The 26,862-nt window shown below is 38.0% G+C and overlaps 1 protein-coding gene across 1 annotated transcript in view; it reads left to right on the forward strand.

Moving 5' to 3' along the window:
• Positions 1-23,655, forward strand: part of GPC4 (glypican 4) — a 125,972-nt gene extending 102,317 nt beyond the window's left edge. The window contains exons 4-9 of the mRNA XM_079765293.1: positions 13,791-13,956; positions 19,321-19,451; positions 19,544-19,690; positions 20,567-20,703; positions 21,334-21,509; positions 21,604-23,655. Coding sequence (XP_079621419.1) covers positions 13,791-13,956; positions 19,321-19,451; positions 19,544-19,690; positions 20,567-20,703; positions 21,334-21,509; positions 21,604-21,806 — 960 coding nt within the window. The 3' untranslated portion in view covers positions 21,807-23,655. The remainder of the gene's footprint in view (positions 1-13,790; positions 13,957-19,320; positions 19,452-19,543; positions 19,691-20,566; positions 20,704-21,333; positions 21,510-21,603) is intronic.
• The last annotated feature ends 3,207 nt before the right edge of the window (positions 23,656-26,862 follow it).

A 26,862-nucleotide genomic window follows, 5' to 3' on the forward strand; every position in this document is an offset into this window, starting at 1 on the left:
CATTTCTTCTTTGTTCTTCTTCATTTCCTCTTGGTTCTTACTCATATTGTCGAATTTGTCTTCCATCCTTTTCAGCCATCTTATGACCATTTCTTTGAATTCTTTCTCTGATAGGTTGTTTGCCTCTAATTCGTTTACTTCCTTTTCTGGTGATGCCTGCTTTTCTTTCCTATGGGGGCTATTTCTTTTTCTCCCCATGGTCTCTCTTCTCCGGATGTCTGGTTATGTAGTTCTCTCTCTCTGGCGGTGATTTAAAGGTACAAAATACAACACAACCAGGCACAACACACAAGGCACTGAACAGAATTTTTTCACGATATTAATAACCTCCAATAAAGGTGACCACCGGAGAAAGACAAATTATGGAATAGGAGAGGACGAGAAAGAGTAAAAAGGAAGAATAACAACAACAAAAAAGAGTGTGAATCTGAACTTGGGAAAAGAGAAGAAAAAAAAGAAAAGAAAAAAAAAGTAAGAGAGACAAGAATGATACTAAGAGAGACAAGGGGAACAAACTATATATATGGGGAGTAAACTCCAATATACCAACCACTGATCCCAGCAAATTCCAGCAACACAAGCCTGGAGATTAATACAAACTGCAACACCAACTAATATCGAGTGAGGCAAGGGAAAACAAAAGTAAAAAAAAAAAAAACAAAAACAGAGCAAACAAAAGAACCAACCAACCAACCAAAAAGAATAATCAAAGCAATCTCATAAGAAAGCATAAAAATTCAATCTAATCAACATTCAAGCAAACAACAACAAAAGGCCAGAGAGAAAAACAATTCTTTAAGGTAGCGTAGAGAGAGGTATATATGGACTTGGAGCAGGGGGTTGGGAATTAGATATATAAGTAAGGTGAAATTTTAGCAGAGGGTAGACTGAAAAAGTAGGGAAAATCTAAAGCCAGAAAGGGTTAAGATAAACAGGAGACCAAAAGGGGAAAGGTCAGGAGGAGAGTGATGGCATAATGTTAGCGTTGAGATAGGGTAAAAGGATTGTAAGGGAAACATGCAAATAGAATATAGGACACTAATCCCAAAATAAAAGAAAGAGAAAATCAAATGACATTTTTAAAAAAAGTAAAATAATAGTAATAATAATGCTGATTGAAAATAAAAATCTAATAATTAAAAAGGTGAAAATCAAGTGAGGAAAAAGAAAAATTTAGTTTCTTAAGTAAAAGATGCAAAAAATGAAAATAAAAAATTAGAATAAAAAAATTAAAAAAAATTTTTTAAAAGAATTTAAAATAAAAAATAGGAAGACTAAAATGTGCAGTAGCGGCTGTCATTCACTTCCTCTGTTATTCTGTTTGGTATGCTTGTTTCCCAGTCTGGGCGGTATTTCAGCTCCCTTCGTTCCACTGCTCCTTAGTGTTGTAAGCCAGTCCTGCTTTTTAAGCCGTCCGTGTCTTAATTTCTCATATTTATTTTTGATTACACCAGAGGCAATTAGCGTTTCGGCCCCTGGGTGGCAGTGTTTCTGAATTGACTTCCGGGCCTCTAGCTTTTTTTTTTTTTTTTCCCTCTATGGCTCTCACTACCGGTTTGTGGAGGTGTGCACCTCAGAGCTGCCTCTCCGATGTTCACACCCAGCTCTGCTCCCCAGGTTCCGGAAAAACAACCTCCCTCTGCAGTATTTCAGGGTATTCCTTAACTGGGTTTTCCTATGTATTGGGCTTAGTAATCAGAGTCGGAAAGAGCCCATGTGTGCGGACAGTGGGTCTGCGCGCAAGACTAAGGAGCCTACACTCCTTTGAAAATTCTTAGTCTGACCCTCCTCGTCAGATTAAAATGAGTTGTTTTTAAGAGATCACTTCTGTTAGCAGCTCAGAGGACCCCCTTCCACATTCACGGGTCATGGCAGCTCCAACTGCCACAGATTTTTCTAGGCACAGACCTCCCGGGTCCTGCCGGTCCTGTGGCTTGCGCACTTCCCTCTCCCACCACGGGGACGAGAAACCACACCTTATTTCAGGCGAAATCTGACCTTTCCGTGGTGCAGTGAAGAGTTCCTTTGAATCCGAATGTTTTCGCCGATAGGGGACTGGTGTTCTGGTGCTCTCAGCTGTTCAGTGTTTGCAGTTGTCGCGAAAAGTCGGGTTTCCAATAAAATCCTCCTTTCCTTGCAAGATGGCGAGGCCCCCAGTGAGCCCGCAGCTCTGGGAGGGGACCCAGCCCCTGTGGGTGCTGCACAGTCAGGGGAACCCTGCCCAGTACTCCCCCGCCTTCTCCTGAAGTTTAGCTGTCCCTTAGCTTGCCAACATGCACTTCCCTTGCGAATCTCTGTGGCTCCTACTCTCTGCCCCAGGACCAGACTCCAAACACGACTCTATTCAGCCGCCATTTTGAGCAGAATCGACCACCCACTCTTGACTTTGTTTATGGAATTACCAGTAGAGGAAAAGAAATTGAAATATGTGGGCAAAAGCAGATGAACTGAGCCACATTTTCTTCATTTGTAAATTAAAGGAATTGGTCTAGACCAGTGGTCGGCAAACCGCGGCTCGCGAGCCACATGTGGCTCTTTGGCCCCTTGAGTGTGGCTCGACGTTAGAACCACTTCTTCAAAATAGACTCGCCGAGGCCGAAAATTAACTTCTGCTCATGGGCCACGAAGTTTCAATCGCACTGTACGTGCATGCCCGCACGTGGTATTTTGTGGAAGAGCCACACTCAAGGGGTCAAAGAGTTGCATGTGGCTCGCGAGCCGCGGTTTGCCGACCACTGGTCTAGACCTTTATTTTTCAGACTATGTTCTTTGGAACCAGGTCTAAGGAGGTACTTTAGGGGCCTCTTTGAGGAGAGAGGCAAGGGAGATGGGTGTCTTCTAGTGGGTGAGACTATACATCTCTGACCTTACCTCCTGGCTCCACCAGAGAAGCTTTGCTTTTCTCAGTTTTATGCTGTAGGGTTTTGAGCAAGATTTGAAGGGGGGAAAGGTTCTGTGGTTCCTTCAATCCCCCACACCCTACCCCACCAAGATGAAATTTGAAAACTTCTTTTTTTAAAAATATTTTGACTGATTTCAGAGAGGAAGGGAGAGAGAGAGAGATAGAAACATCAATGATGGGAGAGCATCATTGGCTGTTTCCTGTACAACCCGTGCTGGAGATGGAGCCTCCAACTCGGGCATGTGCCCTTGACCGGAATCTAACCCAGGACCCTTTAGTCTGCAGGCTGATGCTCTATCCACTGAGCCAAACCGGCTAGGGCATAATTTGAAAACTTTTTGAAGGCCTTTCAACTTCTACCCTTTCATCAGTACCAGTGAATAAATAGAATATACTGGGCCAAAATTATCTTTGCAAGATTTATCTTAGTGCTAGTACCTTTAGGCCCTCAAAAGAAAAACCAAATTTTAGTGCATTTCTAAAAAGTCTGGAGACAAAAGGACAACATCTTGTACTTAGGTCATTTGGTTATTTTGAGGACTAGAGGAGCGGTCAATAAAAATTGGACAGCAGCCCTAACCGGTTTGGCTCAGTGGATAGAGCGTCGGCCTGCGGACTGAAGGGTCCCAGGTTCGATTCCTGTCAAGGGCATGTATCTTGGTTGCGGGCACATCCCCAATAGGGGGTGTGCAGGAGGCAGCTGATTGATGTTTCTCTCTCATTGATGTTTCTAACTCTCTATCCCTCTCCCTTCCTCTCTGTAAAAAATCAATAAAATATATTAAAAATTTTTTTGACAGTAGTGCAAATACCAGAATATCAACCTGATTGCCTATCAGAGAGTTCATTTAGTGTTACAGTATCATGTAATTTATTGCCCAAACTATACACTTATTGTCTAGATCAGGAAGTGCTTATTAGCAATCCTACCCAGACAACATTTGCCACTAATTTTTAATAAGGAACCAGGACTTTCTTAGACAGACCAGGATGCATGGTCACCCTAGGTAGAAAGGAAACTAACATTCACCAAAGTGAAGATAGAGATTCTAAAGAATTATGAGTTATTAAAAAATGGGTGCTTATAGGATATTTCATATTGGAATTGGGAGATAAAAAGGATTTGGTGATGGGTTGCACTTATTATTATAGTTTTATTTGTTCTCACATCTCTGGGCCAGAAACTTTCAGGAAACAATTCTTTCCAGCATGTTTTTGTTAGTCTTTTTCTTCCTGACATTTTTATTGTAAATTACAAAATATTGTAAAGGCATATGAGGGTGGGTAGGAGCAAGTGGGGAGATGATTGTTATAATTGAAGGAGTAATCTGGTTCCTGAAATTCTGCCCATTTCAGCAACCATTATTAATCTTGGAGATGCTCATGTCAGAGTCCCTCAACAAGGCACAATTAATCCAGACCAAACTTATTTCTAGTGTAGTTCACATAACACATTTGTCCTCCTTCAAAATTTCCTTAGTTTAATCCTAAGCTGAATAGGTGGAAAGGTGCTGCTATGTGGTTTGCATGTGTGTGCATACAAGTAAAGGCAAGTGTTTGGTTGTTTGTGGTTTATTTACATTAACCACCCACCTTCCTTTGAATTGATTCTTAGGAAGGACCAGGGAGCTGGCTCAAGCCTGTCTTGTTGTTTGTCTCACTTTGCAAGGTTGGAACCCCCTCAGGGAACTGAGATTCCAGAAAGTCCAAGTTGGAGTGGAGGGTGGTTGATGAAACAAGGAAGCAGTTTAGATAGAGCAGGCATCCTCAAACTACGGCCCGCGGGCCACATGAGGCCCGCGAGGACATTTATCCGGCCCGCCGGGTGTTTTTGCCATTTTGTTTTTTTTACTTCAAAATAAGATATGTGCAGTGTGCATAGGAATTTGTTCATAGTTTTTGTTTTAAACTATAGTTCGGCCCTCCAACGGTCTGAGGGACAGTGAACTGGCCCCCTGTTTAAAAAGTTTGAGGACCCCTGAGATAGAACTCAGTGCAGGTTAGAAGATTGAGGAGTGTAAAGCTTGCCATTGTCTGTATCATCCGAGCTCCCTAAGGTTAGGAAGAAGTAAGCAGATTTGGCTTCCCTGTGTTGTATTCTTCTTGACATGGTTCTCAAAATTAACTGTAGGAAATTAATAGGGTTGACTTTTGTATTTAGTTGCAGACACCCTTGCCTATGCAATGAAGAGTATGCAACCCAAAATGAAATAGTCACAATCAATTTCTGATTGTCCTTTGGTACTTTTTTTTAAAGTACGAAATAGATTTCCTGTGTAACTTCGTATTGTTAAATTGTTTGAGAAAGTTATTTTCTAAATATAACTCTTAATTTTTAAAGAATTGATCTCTATTCCATATTCATTGTACTTTCATATCTGCCTACGAGATAATTTGCATAATTATATGAGAATACAATGGATACAAGTGGTAGCACTTAATTTACTTTGAATAAACATTACTTACCAATTGTTTAGTTGACAACACTGTTTTATGACTACTTTAAGTGTTGTAATTGGAAACTTTTAAAAATAATATTTTGCTTCACTACTGAATTTCTTCTAGACCTAAGGATCAACTTGAAACCAAATCCTTCAACGAAGTTGGGTTAAGTTATCAAAATTATGTAATAATAACACTCAGGAATCATATCAGCTTTTAAAGGTGCTAAAACACAAATTATGTAAAAAAATCTATCATCTATGTAATATTTCTGTTTAGAGGAAGAATGCAAGGAATATTTTCACATTTGAGAAATATTTCTTATTAATTTTTGGACTATGCCTACCAGTTAAACTGATTTTTTAAAATTGAATTTATTGGGGTGATGTTGGTTAATAAAATTATATAGGTTTCAAGGATACAGTTTGATAATACATCATCTGTATGTTGTATTGTGTGTTCACCACCCCAAGTCAAGTCTTCTTTCATCACCATTTGTCCCCCCTTTGCCCTCTTCAACTTCCCCCAACCCCTTTCCCTCTGGTAATCACTATACTGTTGTCTGTGTCTATGAGGTGTTTTGTTGTTGTTGTTTTTTACTTAAGGTACAGTGGTATGGGAAGACAATAAATAATTTGGCTGTCAAAAACATATTTGAAATTGAACATGCTGAAAAACCTACATTTGATTAATAAAATAAGTAAGCTTTTCTACCAGTTTGGGTACCTAAGAAGTATTTTTTTTTTCATGTGAGTTTCCAAATGTAATTTGCAGATAAAACTAAAGCAATCTAAGAGATAAACAACATTCCTTCTTTTGCTGTCCTATAGAATTAATTACCTTGGGCCTGAAAAAGACCTTTCAGAGTGGAGAATGTATTTCCTAATTAAAGAGAGCCACCTCACCTACTTCATCTATAAAAAGGTCTTTAATTTCAAATATGAAAAGCATCTTGGTCTTGAGGCTAGTTGTTGCATACTTAAGATGTTCCCCACCATCTCTTCATTAGTGGATGTCCTGCTTTTCCAGTTTACTTTTGCAACAAAAAGGTTGCGGTTATACCAGTATGTTGAGCAATGATTTGATTATCACTAGGCTATTTAAAGGTTGTTAGCACCAGCAAGCCTAACGTGTTTCAAGAGAAAGTCACTTCTTAGTTGAAGTATACTTGTCTTGCTTCAGTTTTTTGGGGCCCAAAATATCCAGTAATTTCAGCTTACTTCATTTGAATTTTACAATTCAAACTTCAGAAAAGACCTTCTAATTAGTAACAGATGTTTCTAGAAAGCCTGGTGCTACACATCTTTGTATTACTTACTCCATCTTTACTTGTCATGGTTCATGTGACATTTCTTATTTACCTGCTTGTAGCAGTTTTGCCTGGAAGGGTGAAGTCTGTTTTGGTCTTTTGAAATGCACAAGTGGTTACATGCAACATGAAAATTAATAGCTCCTATGCCAAAGAGAGTCACATTCTCATGGTTTCAATTAACACTGACATAATTGGGCTATGTCTGCATCCCCACCCCAAATTACAGGGACTATAATTAGAAATCGGTACCTTTCTATTGTGATGTTTTAATGACTGTCCTGCCTTGAAAACAATTTCCATTGCTCCCCCTCCATTTCAGTCTATTCAAAATGCCCAACACCTAAAGAGTACTACACAATTTATTTTGTCACTTCCATGAATCATTATAAATACAATTTTTATAAATGGTTAATATAAAAAAAAGCTTTTAAGATGCAAAGTATTAACATTTATTTAACCCTTAATATTCTTTTTCACTCCAACCCAAGAACTGGAATTGCAGGAAGAAGGTGGAACTCTAGCTATGGTGCCAATGGAGATGGTGATGTTAGGAGTGTGGGAAGTGTTAAGGACTGAATAAATTGAGATTATACACTCTCAAAACAAATAGAGTCTTCTACAAGGGGAATAATGCAATGATGCTTTGACTTCTAGGTCATAAGTGAGTCTAATAATTTAAAACAAAACAAGACATGCTTTTAAGTATTTATGCAGATTCAGTTTTAACTACAATGTATCTACAAACATTTAATGAATTCTAGCTTATTCCATATATTTTGTTATGTCTTGAACATTCTGTTATCAGGGAAATAGGAACATCTCATCCTCCTTTCTTTGTGTGTATATTGACTTCAAAACTAGTTAGGAAGTTGTTCAATAAACTCATCACTTCTCACCACATGTTTGGGTACCGTATCTCTTTCTTTTACCATAATTTTGGGAAATTTTTCCTGTTGTTTTTTATTGGGGTGCTTATGTTACCAAGAAACAGATAAGATCTAGACTTTTTCTGCTTGTTTGGTACTACTGGCTGTTCAGGGGGAAAAAAAATGTTGCAGTAGAATGTATATTTGGAACTGGAATAAACTAAAAGGAAATGTGTTTTTTAACTTCAGTGCAGCATGTTGACTGCCATCACTGTGTAATGTGGCTTAAGGCTCATTCTGAATTACTGAAATGAAATCCAGGCTGCATGAAGAGTACTGCTCCAGAGTTTTTCTTTTTTTAGGATGCTTACAGTAGTTTTTAATGTGGTGTTTAGAAAATGCAGATTATTTTGTAGAAAGTCTCAATTCATATTAGAAGAGTCTTTGTAGAGAAAGGGACTTTTCTGCAAAGGCTTTTAGTAGCAGAAATGGTGTGCAGATGTCATGTTAAATGTATATCCCAAGGAAGGCAGGAATGAGTATTTTAAAAAGAGTCTTAATAAGTTAAAAAGGAAATCAGGATTCTTTCCCCCACTGACTTTGACCATGAAAGATAGACTGGCTCCTAAAATCTAAATTATAAGGTGCCTCCTAACCCTAACATTTAGAAAGCCCTTAGTGAGTTTTGATGGATTTTATAAAGCTTGAAAATTAGCTATTACTTATTGTCATTATGGATCAGTAACTCAGATAGATTTTGATTTGTTAATATAGAAGTATTGAGTCCAGATGATGGTCCCTTTCTATCATACTGCTCCCTTCTCCCACGTAAACAGATAAAACCCCCTCAATCTTATATAAATAATGTCAAAACCTTTTTCTTCTATAAATTACATCCCACTTTCTAGCAGAAATTGGTAACCGCTGATACATTTAGCTGAAATTCTTTCAAAATGTTAAAAATTTGGTAAATGTGTTGTTTTCTGTTTTGTTTTACTCAAGTGAAATCTTTTCTCTCCATATTTAGCAGTGTTTACTTGTGCCTTTGACTTCTTTGTGAGCAGGCTATGATGAGTGATATTATATATCTAAATCTATATATCTGTATCTATGTATATTTGTGTATATGTGTGTGTGTGTGTGTGAGTGTGTGTGTGCACTCGTATTTTTGTTACCCCTGTAGCATATTGAACCTTTGGAAGAATATAGCATTGATTGAATAATTCATTATTATTTATTATTAAACAGCATAATATCATCCAAGTATCCATTCAATATTGTTCCACATAGAACAGTTGCATACATTTAAAAACTGCAAATTTTTACTAGAAAAGATCCAGCCTTATACCTTGTATTCACTGTATGTGGATACCCTATACTAGGTCTAGGAGCTATGGAGAAGGTCTAGCTCCATGTATTTCCCTTAGGGTTCCTATGCTCTATTGTTGAAAAGAGGTCATTCAGATAACCATCAAGGAAGTCCAGTGTAGCTGCTCTATAACCAAACTTCTTGGGTTCAAATCTTTGCCATTTATTGGAAGATCTGGTGTGAGCCCCTTAATCTCTTTGGGCTTAATCTCTTTGGGCTTCTGCTTTCGCATCTGTGAAATGAAATTATAAACTCATCTCATATTATTTTTTTAAGGCTTTAAATGAGTTAAAATGTGTAAAGCATTAGAACACAGCCTGGAACATATGTATATGATATAAGTGAATAAAATCCAGTGGAAGTTATCAATACACAAGTTATTCTGACAAATAACAGAATATTTTTCTCTTGAATCTTGACATCAATACTTTCATGATCATGAAACCATAGGAATTAATGAAGCATTTTCTCTTTGCAGAACATTAATTCATTCTTTGTGTTTGTGGTTCAAAGGAGGGAGGGAGGAGTGTACAGTTTTCCTTTTCCTGTTCTTTCTCAATATAATTTTGAGAAACTAGTCTATAAAAGAGGTCTGAAATATGACTTTTATAAAAGCAATAATAACCCCACCTGACTCCTACCACAGCCCCAAGGATTCTGGAGGTCACTGACATCTGAGCTCAACAGATCCTTCAAAACAAAAGGAAAATATATCAAATGTTAGTCAAGTGCTGTGACCCAAAGGAACAATCAGATAGATCATGTTCAGTGGTGTGCCATAACATAGAGAATAATTACATAACTGAGGATTATACTAAGATCTTGGAGCATGGTTATCCTTTTGTGAATCCCCATGTGGCATGATCTACCATTTGGTCTTAAGTCTTCTGGAATAAAACAACTTCTGTAAATAAGTCATTGATTTTGAGTATTACAAGGAAGTAGACTGTGAATGAACTTGAATTTCTATTAAAAATTATTTCCCAGAACAAGGTATGATTTAGTCCACTACTATATTTGTTTATTGGGGAAAGGGGAAAGGTTTACTCTGATATGGTGAAGAGACCACTGAGAGCTAATGAAGGGGCACCCACCAGGGCTTGGTGTACCATGACTTGACAAACAAGAGCCACCATTGAATCAAGGAGATCCAAGACTTCTACCAGAAACTCCACAAGTTAATTTAAATATAAGTGTCATATACTGTTTGGCTTTTTCTTCCCTTTGGGTTTTTGAAACTTGAAGATTCCAAAAGAAAGTCAGCCATTTTTTTAATCCACTAGGGTAGTCCAGAGTCAGAGGTAGTGCTGGTCTTTGCACTCTAAGTTTACCATCCTGAGCTTGGGCAGGTCGGCAAGAGTGGGGACTCTAGACCTGAGGAATGGTCACATTATTGGCTTTTTCTCTGGGACCCTTGTTTCTTTAGGTCTCATGACTGTTTTACAATTCTTTTCTTATACACTGAGTGACCAGATTATTATGATCTCTGAATGCATAATAATCTGGCCACTCAGTGTATATTCTATATAATAAAAGGCTATTATGCAAATGTCCCCTCGACCAGGAGTTCGACCAGCAGGCAGGTCGGCCAACCGCCCGTGTCCCCTCCCCCTGGCCAGGCTGGCCGGACCCCACCCATGCACGAATTCATGCACCGGGCCTCTAATATATATATGTGTGTGTGTACACACACACACACACACACACACACACACACTGAGTGGCCAGATTATTATGCATTCAGAGATCATAATAATCTGGCCACTCAGTGTACTAGGGCTTCATCCCTCACGAGGGGTTTATTTCCTGGGTTCTGATTTCCCTTCATTTAAAATACTGCCTGGTGGTCTGATTAGTGCTTGTGAGACAGAAGACCGATTTTCTCCAACTTTGATATTTCATATGTCTTTTCTCGTCCCAGTTTTCTTTTTTAAAAAAAATATATTTTATTGATTTTTTATAGAGAGGAAAGGAGAGGAATAGAGAGTTAGAAACATCGATCAGCTGCCTCCTGCACACCCCCTACTGGGGATGTGGCCACAACCAAGGTACATGCCCTTGACCGGAATCGAACCCGGGACCCTTCAGTCCGAAGGCCGACGCTCTATCCACTGAGCCAAACCGGTTTCGGCTCCTCCCAGTTTTCTTATAACTTACCCATTTCTCTTCTCAGTTCTGGTATTATTTAGTGTTTCCACAGCATATTAGAGCCACTTCCTTGTGATCATTTTTAGTAAACAACAAATCATATGCAGAGCATGAGCCAGTACATTGCCAAAGAATGAAATGAAAAAACTCTGCTAAACCAACCTTCATAATCTCTTTTAAAGAAAACTCTACTGTGTCATTTAGTGTGGTCTCTGTTTTTAAAACTTGAGCCATTAACCTACTTTCAGAGAGGGTACTACAGGGTCTACTGCATGAGTGATTTAGATTTATAATTGAACTAAGAATATAGTGGACTACTTCCTAGAGTTAAAAAAAGAAAAAGACATTTGAAAAAAATGTTTCTGGAATGTAACTATTGGATTTAAATTTTTTTGTTTATTTCCTAAGGGCCTATACTATTTTGGAATTTCTTCACATTTTCTAGAACAGATTACATATTCTAAAATAGAAATTCCTACTTGCCTTGTTATCTGATCACAAATATATTCCAGAATAATCCCTGGCACATAGTAGGTGCTCAGTAACTATTTGTTGACACTTTGGCCTTCTACATTTCTTCTTACTAGGGTATTGTTTCCTTTTAAGCATAATATCCAATAAATTTCATGTGCCATTGTATGACTTTCCGTAGGTATTTACATAATAACTCTTTACCTCTCTAAAATCCAGCTATTTAGTAGTCTCACCAATGTGGAACCTGAACCTAACTAAGATAAAGAAGAAAACAACTGATGTCTACTATTAGAGTTTAATATATTCTGTTTAAAAAGGCAGGGAAACATGATACATCTGGGAAATCATTTCATCCCAAAGGTTTGATAAGGTGCAGTACTATAATCAAATGTATCAGGGTGGCTGTCAGCAAATCAATTCATCTCTTTGGCTTTGGTTTTCTTATCCCTTAAATGTGAGAGCTGTACTCTCATCTCTAAGGCCCCTTCCAACTCCAAGACTTCTATGATTCTCCAGCTACTTCCTCTTTCCAGGCCTTTTTGCTCATCTGTAAAATGAGGGGGTGGACAAGTATCAAAGTCTTAAATATATGTGACTTATTTAAAGAAATGAACTTAAAGCTATCTAGAAAACCTAGTTATATAGAATGGCCACTCCTCTAGGGTATTGGTTAGCCAAGATTTTATAGCAATATATAGTCAAAAAGACTAACTTAGTGCCTAGGAAAACATGTGGGACTGGTTAAAATTACGGGAAAATCCTACTTCTTCATAGGGAATGTTGACTTTAGTGTATATAATTACCATGTTGTTGGATGTTTTCTCCCCCTCTTCTAGGCTGTTTGCGATAAGAGGGGGTATGTTTTTCTTCTGTTCCTCAAGGTACTGTTGATAAGTGGTATGCAACATCACACCCCAAGCAGGTGAAGTGCACTGTTGGACAGCCCTGTATCCCTGCATCTGTTCTCTGCAGTGGTATCTGCTTTCAAAAGTCTGTGTTTGCAGAACTGGTTGGTACTGATAGAGAGGAATGTACTAATCCTCTGATACTGACTCCAAAAGAGGAGGGTGGGGCAAAGAGAATGGGAAGACCAGAACATTTGTTTAGCAGCCAGTCTGTGATACCTAGCCAGGATCCTTTCTAAGCATTGATGGAAATGAGTGACAGGATGGTATCAGCAATTCCATGCCCAAGATAATTTCACCTTATGAAAGTAGGAAGATGAAACTAAGTCTCATTTCTCTGCAGAGGATGGCCAGTCCAATCTAGTTTAGTACTGCTTTCACCCTAGCTCTTCCCCTTCCTCATGAACTTTTAGTAGTCCTGTCTATATGTTGTCTGATTATGCCTGATGTTGAAGCCCCTTTAAATTATGTCCATGCATACACTCCTTCCTATGTATCCAACCTTATTTCCCACAATTCTACAACCCCATTCTAAGATGCCACGATATTCTTGATACATTCTCCTGCAACTTTTGTTCATTTAATGCTTTCAATTTGCATGTTCTTCCTGATAACTTAAATCCAATCCCTTCTTCAGAATTTAACTGCAGTCCCACCTTTTTCATCAGGTGTTCCCTGAGGACTCTGCTTTATTGCTCCCAAGCTTTGGAAGGCCCTCACATAACTGCAAGTTTAAATGTATTCATATTCTTCCCTGTAGATTACATTAATGTTGCCTTTTGCACAGCTATAGGTATAGAATGGAGTACATACAAGGGTACCCTGCTAAACCTTGATTAGTGGGTTAAATTTCAAAGGAAGTTTTTTAAAAGAAAGGTGTGCTTGTTTTCTAGTCTGGCAAGGCAAACACAGTGATGGTAGGAGGCCATAATAGCAAGCCATGCACAGTGGACAGGTAAAGGAGCCTCTACTACTGCATCTCATGGATGATCCTGGAAGATATTTGTAAAAGAACTTTGAAATAATTGAGTCATTTAATGTGAGCGAGAGTGCGTATGTGACTGACAGAGATTGAGAGACAGGAAGGAGGAGTGCGAGTTTACAGGGAGTTACATGGAGCTTGGTTATTTAAGGTAATGCAGTGTTAATCCCTATCTTCCCCCAATCCTTCTTCCCAGCACACACCTTCTTTTTTATCTAACCTTGCTCTATGTCACCTATTCAGGAAGCAGGCCAGGCCTGCTAAATGTGATCCATCACAACTCATTCTTAAGTTAAAGTCATGGCCAAGCCTTCAAGGTTATATTGATAGACTTGCAACTTCTGTGTCTATCTTTGCTCCCAACACTGTTTCTTTCTTCTCCCAAATCAGGTAACTCCCACAGCCCAGTGTACCCAAGCCTTGTTGAAGATGATTTATTGCTCCCACTGCCAGGGTCTAGTGACTGTGAAGCCATGTTACAACTACTGCTCGAACATCATGAGAGGTTGCTTGGCCAACCAAGGAGATCTTGATTCTGAGTGGAACAATTTCATAGGTGAGCAAGCAATTAATGTATTTGTGTCGCTGGAAATAGTTCAGCTTCCTGCCACAAGGAGTATTGCAATTGTCAGCTATGAAATTTCTATTTGTCATTTAATGTTTGCCAATTTTAACTCTACTCAAAGTTCATACTATTCTACAAGTACATGTTCCCTTGAACTAATAGTGGCATTTCCGAAGACATTTGACACAGTGAATACTAAGTTTTAATAATGAGAAAATGGCTTTTTGACATTTCCCCCCAAAGGTCAGTTTGGGTAATGCATCATGGGCTAGTATCCATGTAAATGCTAGTTTACAGTCATCACTGTGCTGCAAAAGTGGTACTGAAAATATTGTATCTGTTACACTGCAACCAAATATTCACACTGGCCAGATACCCACTGGATATTTGGATCAAGTGAAATATGACTATAGAAATTTAGGGGGTTCTCTTTCTATAGAGGATTTAACAATGACAGGCTACTCTGGTGATATGGAAAAATGTTTACCTTGATAACATTAGAGGTAAATATTCTTGCATATACTTAAAACCTACAAAACCATTACTGGAACCCAGACAGCAGTGTAGTGAAGTGGCCAGTTTCTAAGAGGGTTAATTATGATTTGTAGGGAAGTATAAATTAAGGATGATTTAAATGTCCACTCATTGACTCCCTTGATACCTACCAAATACACATGTTAGTCCTGAAGCATCAGTGTTGAAGCTCCTAACACTAAGGGTCTAGTTGGCCCACATACACATACTAATAGCTCATACAAACAGACTCAGATTTTTTTCCATCCCCAGTCACCTCTGCATAATAGCAGAATTTGAGTATTTTTATAAGCATCTATTTTTCATTTATTTGTCCACATCATGGGAACATGTATGCAATGTGCTGGCTTTTTTTTTTGTGGAGTGTGGAATGCTTTTTAGTCTGCATGAGAGCTAATTATCATTTTAACTCTGTTTGAAAGTGCATCAATAAATTGGCTCCAACAGATTCTTGCTAACACTGACACAGGAAAAAAAAAGATGTGAATATTAAGCACTTCAGCACAATTGTAGCCTAAATAGCTCAAAGCTAGAAGACCTGAAAAAAAAATCTTCTATGCACAGAAAAGCAGTATCCCATGAAAGGGAATGTATAAGACCAGCAAAGACATACACTCACAAATGGCACATCATGCCCAGAATGAAGCATGGGAGAGAGTGTTGCTTTAAAATATTCCAAATGGAAATAAAAGCCATGGCACTTGCAAATCTAAAGTTGATGGTTTTTTTCTTTCTCTTTTTTTAATCCCACTGTCACCCCATACCCAAATGTCAAGTTTGCAATTTATTTTTGCTGCATTTATTTGTTTTAAGTTGGTAGCCTTTTCACTTTCCCCTATAACTTCTAGCCCACTAGTTCTCTGGGCAAAAGGAATAGAATTTGCCATATGGTACAAAAAATGTATGGTGACAGTGATCTAGTTTTGCTAACTTTTCTACAGACACATCAATAATAAGGTGCAGAAGGGCATGCCATTTGCACTATCCTATCATTCTAATATTCTGTCCAAAACTATAACTCATATCCTGTTTTAAAATACAAATTTTTATACATATATTTCCAACAGTTTGCAGGTTCATATGAAATCAAAACCATACTTGGCTTGCTTAATAAATATTCTCAATAAGGTAACCTAAAACAAGGAGGACTTAAGTTCTTGTTGTGTTTTAAAAATTACATTTGTTATCTTTCAATAAATAAAATTAAACCCAAGTAGAAATTGGTAGAATTTCTGAGTTAATTTTCCTCAGTTATTTTAAATGATACTTTTTGGAGGGCTGAGGTGTATAATTGTATTTAAACTTTATGTTTAATGGGTATTTTACTCTTTATTTTAATAAGCTGATATAAAAGGCCAAGAATAATAGACATTGTTAATCTCTGGTGCTTTTTCATGAATTTTCACAAGGGTCTAATTAATTTGCTCTGTGGTTGCAGAATTCAGCCCCAATTTACATGCCTCTGCCATACGTGCTGTAAGGTTTTTTTTTTCTTTGTAAGGAATTTTTCTTTCCCCTTTATATGATTGCAGCTAATGAATGGTCAAAGGTGTTTTTTTTTCCTCCCACTTCTTTAAATCAGATTTTGGGGTTAAGTCTGGAAACTGCCTTTTGTTCTTCCAGTCTAGTCGTGAGGCCAGTGTAAAAGGAATCACTTTCCCTAGTGAGGAGGGATGGCTTTGTTGCTGGGGTGGGGAGCAACTCAGTGCTGAGATCCTGAGTGCTGAAATACTGCAGTTGGACTAGACCAGTGGTTCCCAACATGGGGCACACGCACCACAGGGGGGCAATTTGATTTTTAAGGGGGGCAATTCGAGAATGAGTTATTAACAGTGAATTTTTTGCATTTCTTATAGTTCTAGGGGCCTTATAGACAGCATATAATATATATTGTGACATTTATTCATTTCAGTTCTCTATTCTATGTTTTGAAACTTTATTTGCTATTTTTCATATCACTTCATACTATTATTTTTTTAAACAATTTCTTAGTGATTTCTTCCTCAGTACTTCAACTGTCCTTTCATTCTTTTATTTTTCTCTTTCATGGATGCCATGTTCTTTGGATGCTTGTTTAGACCAAGTTAATGGCCTTTTAGGCTTCTTCCACATGAATAGGAGTTCACTTTTTTTTAAAATTTATTTTATTGCTATGAGAGAGAGAGAGAGAGAGAGAGAGAGAGAGAGAGAGAGAGATCAATGATGAGAGAGAATCATTGATTGGCTGCCTCCTGCACGCCCCCTACCTGCAACCCGGGCATGTGCCCTTGACCAGAATTGAACCCGGGACCCTTGAGTCCACAGGCCAACGCTCTATACTCTGAGCCAAACCGGTCAGGGCAGGAGTTCACTTTTTGAATAATAAGAATTATATGTCATGGGGAAGCATCAGAATTTTAGAGATGCTTAGGTGGGGCATGGCCAAAAAGGTTGGGAACCACTGGACTAGACCCTTTAAGAGACTAAGAATGAGTTTTCCAAATCTGCCTTCTGGTTGTCATGCCCTCCCTTTCCTCTCTTTAACTGCATCTATTGAAGTATCATCAGCCTTTATCAAGGTGGATCCAAATTTTTGAAACGCCTTGGACTTGGTTTTGTAAGAGATTCATTCTATGAAACCTTCAGTTTGAATACTCTTCCTGCTCTCCACCTCCAACCAAAAAAGTCAGTTTCTGGAGAGTCATAAATTATGCTTAGGTACCACTTGTCCTCCATCACATACTGTATTAGTGTTAACATTGCTGGACGTCTAACCAACCTTATTAATGTCACATGTTGCGGGAATTTCGTATTGGGATATTGGGATTGCTGGTGGAGACACCAGCCGATTCCTGACAGGAGGCAGACAATCAAGTATCCTGTAAATGAGACCTGTGGCCTAGTTCAACCAGAAGAAAACCAAAACTCCAAACCAACCATCCTTGGACTGAGATTGGTGCTTCTAGTCAGGGCTGGCTGCTGCAAGGAAGAGCCCAGTTGATAACCAATCATGACTTTCCTCAGGGGTTAGGGGCAGCCTGGGCTCCTGGGCTACAGGCCACAAGCAGAATTCGCCCCCATTCGCATTCTTCAGCCTCGCAACACACAACGCCATGGCACCGGCCCCAACAAAGGCCCAGCTTCACTCTCCATTCCCAGGCCCTTGTGTATGGCAGGCTCAGAGTTTACAAAGACACCAAACAGCCAGTGAATTGGGGTTTATGTTTCTTTTCATTCTTTAACAAACACATTAGTGATCTGGCCTTTCCTCGCCACTAGGGGAATAAGTAGTTACAAAATGCACTGTTTTATGTTGTTTAAATTCTGCATTTTTGGATGTTTATTATCTGTCTTCATAATATTTTTATTTGGAGCAAGAGCTGACTTCTCAGCTATGAAGGAATGTACTTTCTGTACGTGGTAGCCCTGCTGCTTTGACAATGATGAACACATTTAAGTTGTGCTCCACTTGTTTACAAAAGTCTCCTTTTGCTAACACATCAAAAGCATTTTTTCTCTCCACTAGTACAATGGTATATTCATGCTGGCAGGCTTTACTTAGAGGCTGGAAGCGTCATTTTATTGGTGCTTACCACAATGCAACCTGAAACTTCATTTGTTATTACTTGTAAAAAAATTGCATTTCACAGAAATCTATTTGTGGTTTGTGACATCGGAATTGTAGTTTAGAGAAATGACCCTGTGCTTTAAAATGCCGTGTTGCATTTGTTTTAGGTTGAAGGTGAAAGGTTGATGACCAAATTTGATTTCATTGATATGCTGATGCTGAAACTCCTTTTCACTAGAAAGCTTAGGTAGAAGTTCAGCTGTGGCCTACAGTGTTCTTTGAGGACACAAACAATCTTCTGGAAATTAACCCCTGTCCTTGGACTACCTAAAGGTTGTGGATAATGTGGGCCTCACTATCCTTTCCTGCCATGCTTTAAGCACTAGAGTATAAAGTGGAGAGAACATGATTACATTTTCAATTTCATTTAATTTTGCACAATAAGTATCAGGCCAAAATACGAAATCTCATAATCCCAACAAACATGCCTGGCAAGAAAACAAGTACAGGATATTTTGTTTAAGAGATTCAATGTGTGCTAAAACATTCCAGACTCTGCCAATATGTAAAAGTGACTTGAGTAATCAGTGAAGATATGCTGTGAGTATGTGGTTTGTGTGCACTGCCTCTTGTGCTGTTTTCATCCAGAGAGGTACATCTTTTGTTATAAAATAAATCAAGGCCCTTACATTTGAAATGGGAAGTTTTTCTTATTCCAAAAATTGTATTTTTCAAAATTTCATTCTTTAAAGTCATTAGAATTCGGAGGAATACTTCTATTTGTATTTTCTCAGGCATCTGGAAGGGTTTCCTAAAAAAAAAAATTACATGTTGGTATGCCAGGATTTTAAGTGATATATATTTTTGACTCTTGTAAATGGAACCTGAAAGGAAAAGATCCTAGGAAGTCTGGGAGAGCTGGCATGTTATTCTGCCTCCAGCTTTTGGTTTGTCAGCTGGGAGCTAGCTCAGAGCCTTACAGTGACAGCCACTGACACATGGAGGAATGAAAAATCAGTATAATGGAAGATTCCTGATTGGATTTCCTTGCTGGAGAATGAAGCATTCATCTGGCCACTTCATACTTTAGGGAGCTGGCAATACATAGTGACTTAGTACAGTTTGGCATAATAGAAATAGATATAAAAACATTAATTAATTATGATGTGTGCCTCCCCCCACTGGAAACAGTAAAATAATCGGACTGATTACCTATGAGTGAACTAATTATTTACTTTTTATGCTGTATTATTTTTCCCCAAACTTCATGTTAGATGCAATGCTAATGGTGGCGGAGAGGCTAGAGGGCCCTTTCAACATTGAATCAGTCATGGATCCCATCGATGTGAAGATTTCTGATGCCATTATGAACATGCAAGACAATAGTGTGCAAGTGTCTCAGAAGGTAATGAAGGCAGGATGTTGGAAAAGGGAGCCAGGGGCCCCCTCCAGTTTGTGATGTGACTTCCCTAATATGATCATGCTACTCCAATGCAGGTTTTTCAGGGATGTGGACCCCCAAAGCCCCTCCCAGCTGGACGCATTTCCCGATCCATCTCTGAAAGTGCCTTTAGTGCTCGCTTCAGACCATATCACCCTGAGGAACGCCCAACCACAGCAGCTGGCACTAGTTTAGACCAACTGGTAAGCACTTTGTCAGGAATGGCCATGTTTAATGACAAAAAAATGAAAATATTTGTTCAAAATACATTTTTAGTTGGAAGGCTTACAAGTGTGGGTCTTTCAGGCAAAACTTTTCAAGCAAATTGAATGTGTCAGTAAATCTTCCTCGTTCATTTCTAGCTGAGAAAGTTCATATGTAGTCTAGAAAATGTGATGCAATAAGTCTTATTTCAACTCCCCCCCCCCCATTGTTTCACCATGTATTTACTAAGCATCTACTATGAGCCTATCACTACTGTGGTATTTACAAGGTGGCTCAGAAAAATAAGATAAGTCCTTATGCTGAAAAAGCCCCAAAAGAGAGGGAAATGCAGACATTCTAGCTTACTAACTAAGGTGATGTATAGTTAATGATAGGCTGGGAGAAGGATAAGAAAATGTAAGCAAGACTGCATTATACTAGTACACAGCAATGTGCTTCAAATATAGTAGTAGGAAAGAACATAGAGGAGGGGACGGAGAGCAGGGAAAGGCAAGTGTCGCAGAGTAGACAATATATAAGCTTGAGCTTGAGCATAAAAGTCTTGTGGGAAGAGACTGTGTCTTATTGTATCTACATGGTATGGAATCTGGTGGGCCTCAGATGATAGTTACAATGAAGAGGTAAGTGGACAATGGATCCAGGCAGCTCAGCTCCTTCCGAATATTTCGACTTTTAATTTATTTGAGTGATTTTGTAGTTCTAAGTATAAATTTGATCTTCATTTTTCTCTGGTGACTAAAGTTGAAAATGAATTGCATGTCATTCTGGAGATACTTTAGAAATGATCAAAAGGCACATCTATAAGGTAGGTTTGTGTTATTTTATAGAGGTCTCTCTCTTGTTTTCTTAATTAGGTTACTGATGTCAAGGAGAAACTGAAACAGGCTAAGAAGTTCTGGTCCTCTCTTCCGAGCAACGTTTGCAATGATGAGAGGATGGCTGCGGGAAATGGCAATGAGGATGACTGCTGGAATGGAAAAGGCAAAAGCAGGTTAGCCTTAGTTGCATGGATTTGCAATCTCTCTCTTCCTAAATGCCTGGGTAACCTTCAGGGAGGATTTTCTCAGTTGTCAATCAAGAAGCAATTTAGGGTAGGTAGCAACAACATGGAAGGCTTCTAGAGTTTCTTAGGAATGGGTTTTACTGTAGAAGTTTTGAGAAGGTACCCACTTACTTGTACTGGGGAAAAACTTTGTGATAATAGTCATATACTAGCTTTAGGACCCCAACCAAAGATCAAGCTGTTCCAATAGTGTCATATAAAAATATTTAATACCTATGGTCCTTTGCTCAATGGCTTGGCCTCATAAAGCTCTAGATCCATCCTCTTATTTAATGATGCCCTGTGTCCCTCCCCTACACACTCGGTAACTTAAGTAAGTACCCACACTTCAGCACTTTACTCTGATCCAACAACCTCTGCAAAATGGGTAGCTTTCAAAAAGGTCATGGTCAAGTTGGAGAAACAAGATATATACCCAGAAAAAGGAAAAAATGAAGTGCATTTAGAAATGGAAATTAATTGTACTCAGTGCAAATACTAGAATCTAGGCAGAAATTTTTTATCTTGTGCAACTTTTTGTTTTACTGATAATCTCAATGGGGTCATTTCTTATCTCAGGTACCTATTTGCAGTGACAGGAAATGGATTAGCCAACCAGATCAGTAATCCGGAGGTCCAGGTTGACACCAGTAAACCGGACACACTAATCCTTCGTCAAATCATGGCTTTGCGGGTTATGACCAATAAAATGAAGAATGCTTACAATGGGAATGATGTGGACTTCTTTGATATCAGTAAGCACTTGTGGTTCTAAAGTACAAATTGTTCTTTTACACCTTATGATGAAAACAAGTGGAACGAAATCTCTATTCTGCTTTTTGTTAATAGGTGATGAAAGCAGTGGAGAAGGAAGTGGAAGTGGATGTGAGTATCAGCAGTGCCCTTCGGAGTTTGAGTCTAACACAACTGACCATTCTGGGAGGAATGCCAATGATAAAGCCAACCACGCTGGTGCCCGGGTTGAGGCACAACCCTACCTCCTCACTGTCTTCTGCATCTTATTTCTGGTTATGCAGAGAGAATGGAGATAATTCTCAATCTTAGAGAAAATGTGTTCATCATCAGAAAGTTAAAAGGCACCAGTTATCACTTTTATACCATCCTAGTGACTTTGCTTTTCAAATGAATGGACAACAATGTACAGTTTTTACTATGTGGCCACTGGTTTAAAAAAATTCTGACCTTGTTCTTTCATTCAGTTTTGCGGGAAAAAAGGGACTTGTACATGAAGTTCCTGCTTCCCCAGAATCATGTTAAACGTGGCTAGCGGTGTAGGTACAGAACTGTAGTTAGTTGTGCATTTGTGATTTTATCACTCTCTTGTTTTTCTTTATTGTTTGTTTTTGTTTGTGGGTTTTTTTCTTCAATTATGATCTCACCTTGTTTCTTACAAGAAAACCAGGGTCCTTTCTTGGCATGTAACATGTACGTATTTCTGAAATATTAAATAGCTGTACAGAAGCAGGTTTTATTTATCACGTTATCTTATTCAAAGAAAAAGCCCAACAAGCAGTAAATTTTCCATGTATTCCCTATTGTTTTAGTTGCCTTATCTGGAGAGAAGAGGAGGTGATTTTGTTTGTTATTATTAAGTTAGGACAGAATGTGAAGGCACAAAGGGGTTTCTAATCCACTTGTCAGGTTGTATTCAAGCATCAGTATAAGAAGAATGTTACATTTCACTTATAGCTGGTGACTGGAAGAGACTGCAGACTACCCATCTTGGTTGAGTTGAATTGCATAAACTAAGATCACATATAGGTTCACTTGAACCATCTAAAGTGTAACCCATTTAAAAGATTCTTGATACATTTTCCCTAGAAATATATAAGGCCATATAAGGTGTCCCAGTTATCACATGTTCACACTTTGTTTAGGGGTGGGTTTTGTTTTGTTTTATCTTATCCAGTCAAGTTAACAAGTCATTGTGTGCTGTTCTTCGTGGCCACACTTGACCCTCTTTGAATTGATATCCCAATGGCAGAAATAAGTGACTAACATCTCATTTGGTACCCCTTGTTACAGTGTTCCAGATTTCAAACCCAGCCATAGAGAGGGAGCTGTCTGGGGGATAGAATTAGGGTGGGTACAGCCTGTGCTCAGGGAATAGCATTAACACTTAAGCAACGTTTTTGTCTGTGCATTTGTGTTTATATTCATTTTGGGATCCCAGTGTGTGTTTTTAAAGAAATTCTAAGGTGTCTTATGTGCTTTTCTTGCTCAGCACCCTCTGATCAGAAAGGCAAATTACTTTCAGTGGTTCATAGCTGTGTGCTACCCCATCAACCAAAAAACTCACTTGGGAGAGATCTAGGTGTCCAGATTTTTTTCATGTTTTCTTGTTTTTTGGGTGGTGGAGAGAGTAGAGCTGAGAAGACTACATCTTAGCGATGACCCTTAGCCACATGGGTGAACTGGCATAGGCCATATCTGTTGTCCCAGGCTAAAGACTAACAGCTGGCTTGGCCCCTTACGAACCTTTTTCTTGTGTCCTTACCAAATGACAGCTCATAAAACTATGAGAATGTAACAAATCACTTTAAAAGGAGTTCCCAAAAGTCCTCATAAAGAAGAAAATTCTGCAAGTCTCTTCCTGCTTTAGACAGCCATTAAGATCCCAACCAATTCTACAGAAGTTAAAACCCACGGAGAGGTTGTTTGTGTTACTGTTCAATCTTCAGTTGTAAGAGTAATTCTCTATTTTTATATTTAAACATAATTACTTGCTAGCTCAGGGTCTACATTTCATTCAACTTTTTACACCAAATTCTGCAGGATGGTCAAAATGGAATATTGGGGGCTGTTGTAAACAGAGGCTTAATTTTATTAGAAGTAGTTATTTATTAAAGCATGATGTTAATAAAATAGGCATATTCTGGCTGGTGTGTATAAGTGTTTTTTTTAAACAACTCACAGAAGACAAAATTGAAAAGGCACTCCATTTATGTTTGAGGAAAAATGGATTGTAAATAGCTAAGCTGCCCTGTGAGAACTTGGAAAATGTGCTGATACTTAGTAACTACCTCAGTTGTGAGGAATTTCCTTTTTAGCTTAGACTGCTATTACTTTTACTTGGTAGAAATGAATCTGGTCTCCAAAATGTGGCTCAAAGAGTTATCCCCATAGACCTTGTTAGATTGTTTTTAATTTAAAACCTTGAACTCTGCCCAGCTGTTTTCTTTCAGTCAAGTTCTCTAAACCAATAACATTTTCCGAATTAAATGTTCTTGAAGGTTCTTCTGGACTCTTACTGATTTGTTTTCTTTCTTTGTATTTTTTTCTGTTACTCTTTTATTATTTAAATTGTCTCTTGCTTTTGAACTTGAACTATGAAATAAACAAATCGTAGATTTTTCCATTCAGGTCTGACTGGATAACTCTTGGCTTCTTACCAGCTGGCAGGCTCACCCTTTCCCCCCACCAAAAGAAAGAATAAAGGCAAGTTGAATATTTTAAAACCTGAAAAGTTCACAGTATGAGGTAGAATAAAAGCTATGTTAGGAGAACTGACTTTTCTAAAGCCTCAGTTAATAGCATGTGACGGGTTTGTGTTTTACAAAGTCACTTTTAAATTATTTTTCTTTCAAACCCTTCACCCACTCTCTTTCTTAAGAAAAAATGTTTTGTGATTCTTAGATTTATATTTTCTTTCAAAAGTAGTAATTAGCACCTATTATTTTGATAAAAGAAAAAGTGCAAAGAATTGACTTGAATCTTTTAACTTTAGTTCATATTAGAAATCTAACAGTTTATACATGAAGTAAAATTTATCATTTGTGATTATAGAACCAAAAGAAATAAGTGTAGATGGTTCTGCATAAAATTCTACTTTTCCATTTGTGTTGTCAGAGTATGCATAGCTAAAGGATAGTATGTTAATAACAATAACTACTACAGGAGCATGTGTGTGTGTGTGTGTGTGTGTGTGTGTGTGTGTGTGTGTGTGTGTGTGTTTTGTCACTCAAGCAAATGCCAAATTACCAAATACAACTTTCTGTCTTTTTTAAAATAGGAAAAAAAGCACTGAGGAAATTCTTCCAACTTAGAACTCAGTGGAAAAAACATAACAGCATTCCATGATACACTTCATAAATTAAGTTTCTACTTTTAAACTCTTAATATTTTCTTCTAAAAATCCTTTTTATATATATGGAAAATATGTGAAAGATGACCTATGGTAATATAGGAATTCAAGTCCACCAGCAATATTTACTTTTCTAATTTAGATTTTAAGTAGGTAATATATTGCCAGGGTTTAAAAATCAATATATATTGAACATTTCCCGTTCATCTGCCCAGTTATCCCCATACCCTAAACAATGTAGTTTATATACATCTTCTTCCAAAGTTTCTTTTTAGATATACAAGTAAATATGAATATTTTTTCTCTTTTTTACACAAAATGTAGACTATTATACTCTATAATTTTTTATTTTAACTTTAAAAAGTATTTAGAGGAGGGTGGGTTCCAAAAGATACAGATGTCTATTTTAAAGGCATGGCTTCTCTGTGGTACCACATTTTGGATTTTTACCGCATTTTGCATAGATTAGGTAATTTTCCAAGAAACAAACATTGACTTGAACGAGGAGCAGTTTGGCATTATGGTTTTATAATCCCGGAGTGCACTATTAAGATGTTCTCTGTTCACGTTAAAGTTAATTTTTGGTAGTTTGTTTCCATATTGTCCCCAGTAAAGAAGACATTGGCCAAAACAATTGAGTGCATACTCTTAGAATACAGTATATTAACACCACTATTAATGCTTGGGAATGATTCAAAGGAAATGTATCCTGGAATTTACTCATTCTATTAGAATGCAGTATTTTTAATGTTTTCTCAATCCCAAATGCCTTGAAGCAGCATCAACTGTCACACAGGATAAAGATATAATTAATATTAGGAAAATTTGCAACTAGATCTTGGTTACCTCATGAATTATCTGTCCAATGGTAAAGGAGTCATGAGAATGTGTAAATAACTGTACAAGTTCAGTTTTCATGTAAGGTTGAATTTTTTGCTCATCAATGTTTCAAGAGACTTCTAAGTTCAGCAATAATCAGTAAAATCTACAGAAATCCATTTCTCAGCATGAATGTCCACATGTGGAGTTAAATGTACATTTTACTTTGCTTTTGACATTTCTTAAACGTTAGGAATTCTGGAAATAGCACAGTATTGTTGGAAGGAAAAGGGTTTTCATGCATTAATCCTACCAGGTTAAAACTGATGGTGTGGTTAAAGAATGAAGATAAAGCCCAGGAGTGATGACCTAAGGTACTTTCCTAAAGGGTCTTATGGTCTTGTTCTCTGGCAACAGCTTCCTTGCCACTCTGTAATATTGTGTTTCTTACATGACAGGGTTGGAAATTATGTGTTTGTGTGTCTGTGTGTATGTACACAATCATATGTACATACAGAGATTTTTGTGTATTTTCAAACACTTAATCCCAAGTAGACAGGTAGACCTTACCCTGTCACTTATGGGCTGCCTTCCCCCTGCTGTCAGTGGTGTGTGCTTGGGGAATGCAGGCTAATTTTAATGATAGCCTAAGGGAAACATAATTAGGAAGGTAAGTCTCCTGCCAAGAAAAAAATACACACACACACACACACACACACACACACACACACACACACACACAAATGCATTCCAAATAGATTTTTTTAAAAAGATTTACCACTGCCTGGGATTTGCTTTTCTTTATCACCGTAGATATCCTAAAACTGATGGTAACATGCTGTTCTTAGTGACTCACTGCTCAGAGCTGTTGGGACCTGGTTGGCCACAAAGAAATAATCATGGTCAGTGGGTGATTTTCTGAATACACATTAGGATCTCAACCCTCTTTTGCTGGATTTGCCTTTAAAGGTCTTAAGTGCCCTTGCTCTCACCTTTCTTTTAAAAATAATGAAAAATTACTACTTTGCAGTTTCAGTTCTGAATACTTTACAGCAAGTAGCAGCAGCAACAAACAGTTATTGGGATATACTATTTACTGTAAAATGAAAAATAGTTATTTGTAGTTTTACCTGTCATCTCTCAACCGAGCAGTGAAGTGGGATAGAGCTGTGTGCCTAGCAATA

The sequence above is a fragment of the Cnephaeus nilssonii genome (assembly GCF_951640355.1).
Source record: "Cnephaeus nilssonii genome assembly, chromosome: X".
NCBI classification, from domain to species: Eukaryota; Metazoa; Chordata; class Mammalia; order Chiroptera; family Vespertilionidae; genus Cnephaeus; species Cnephaeus nilssonii.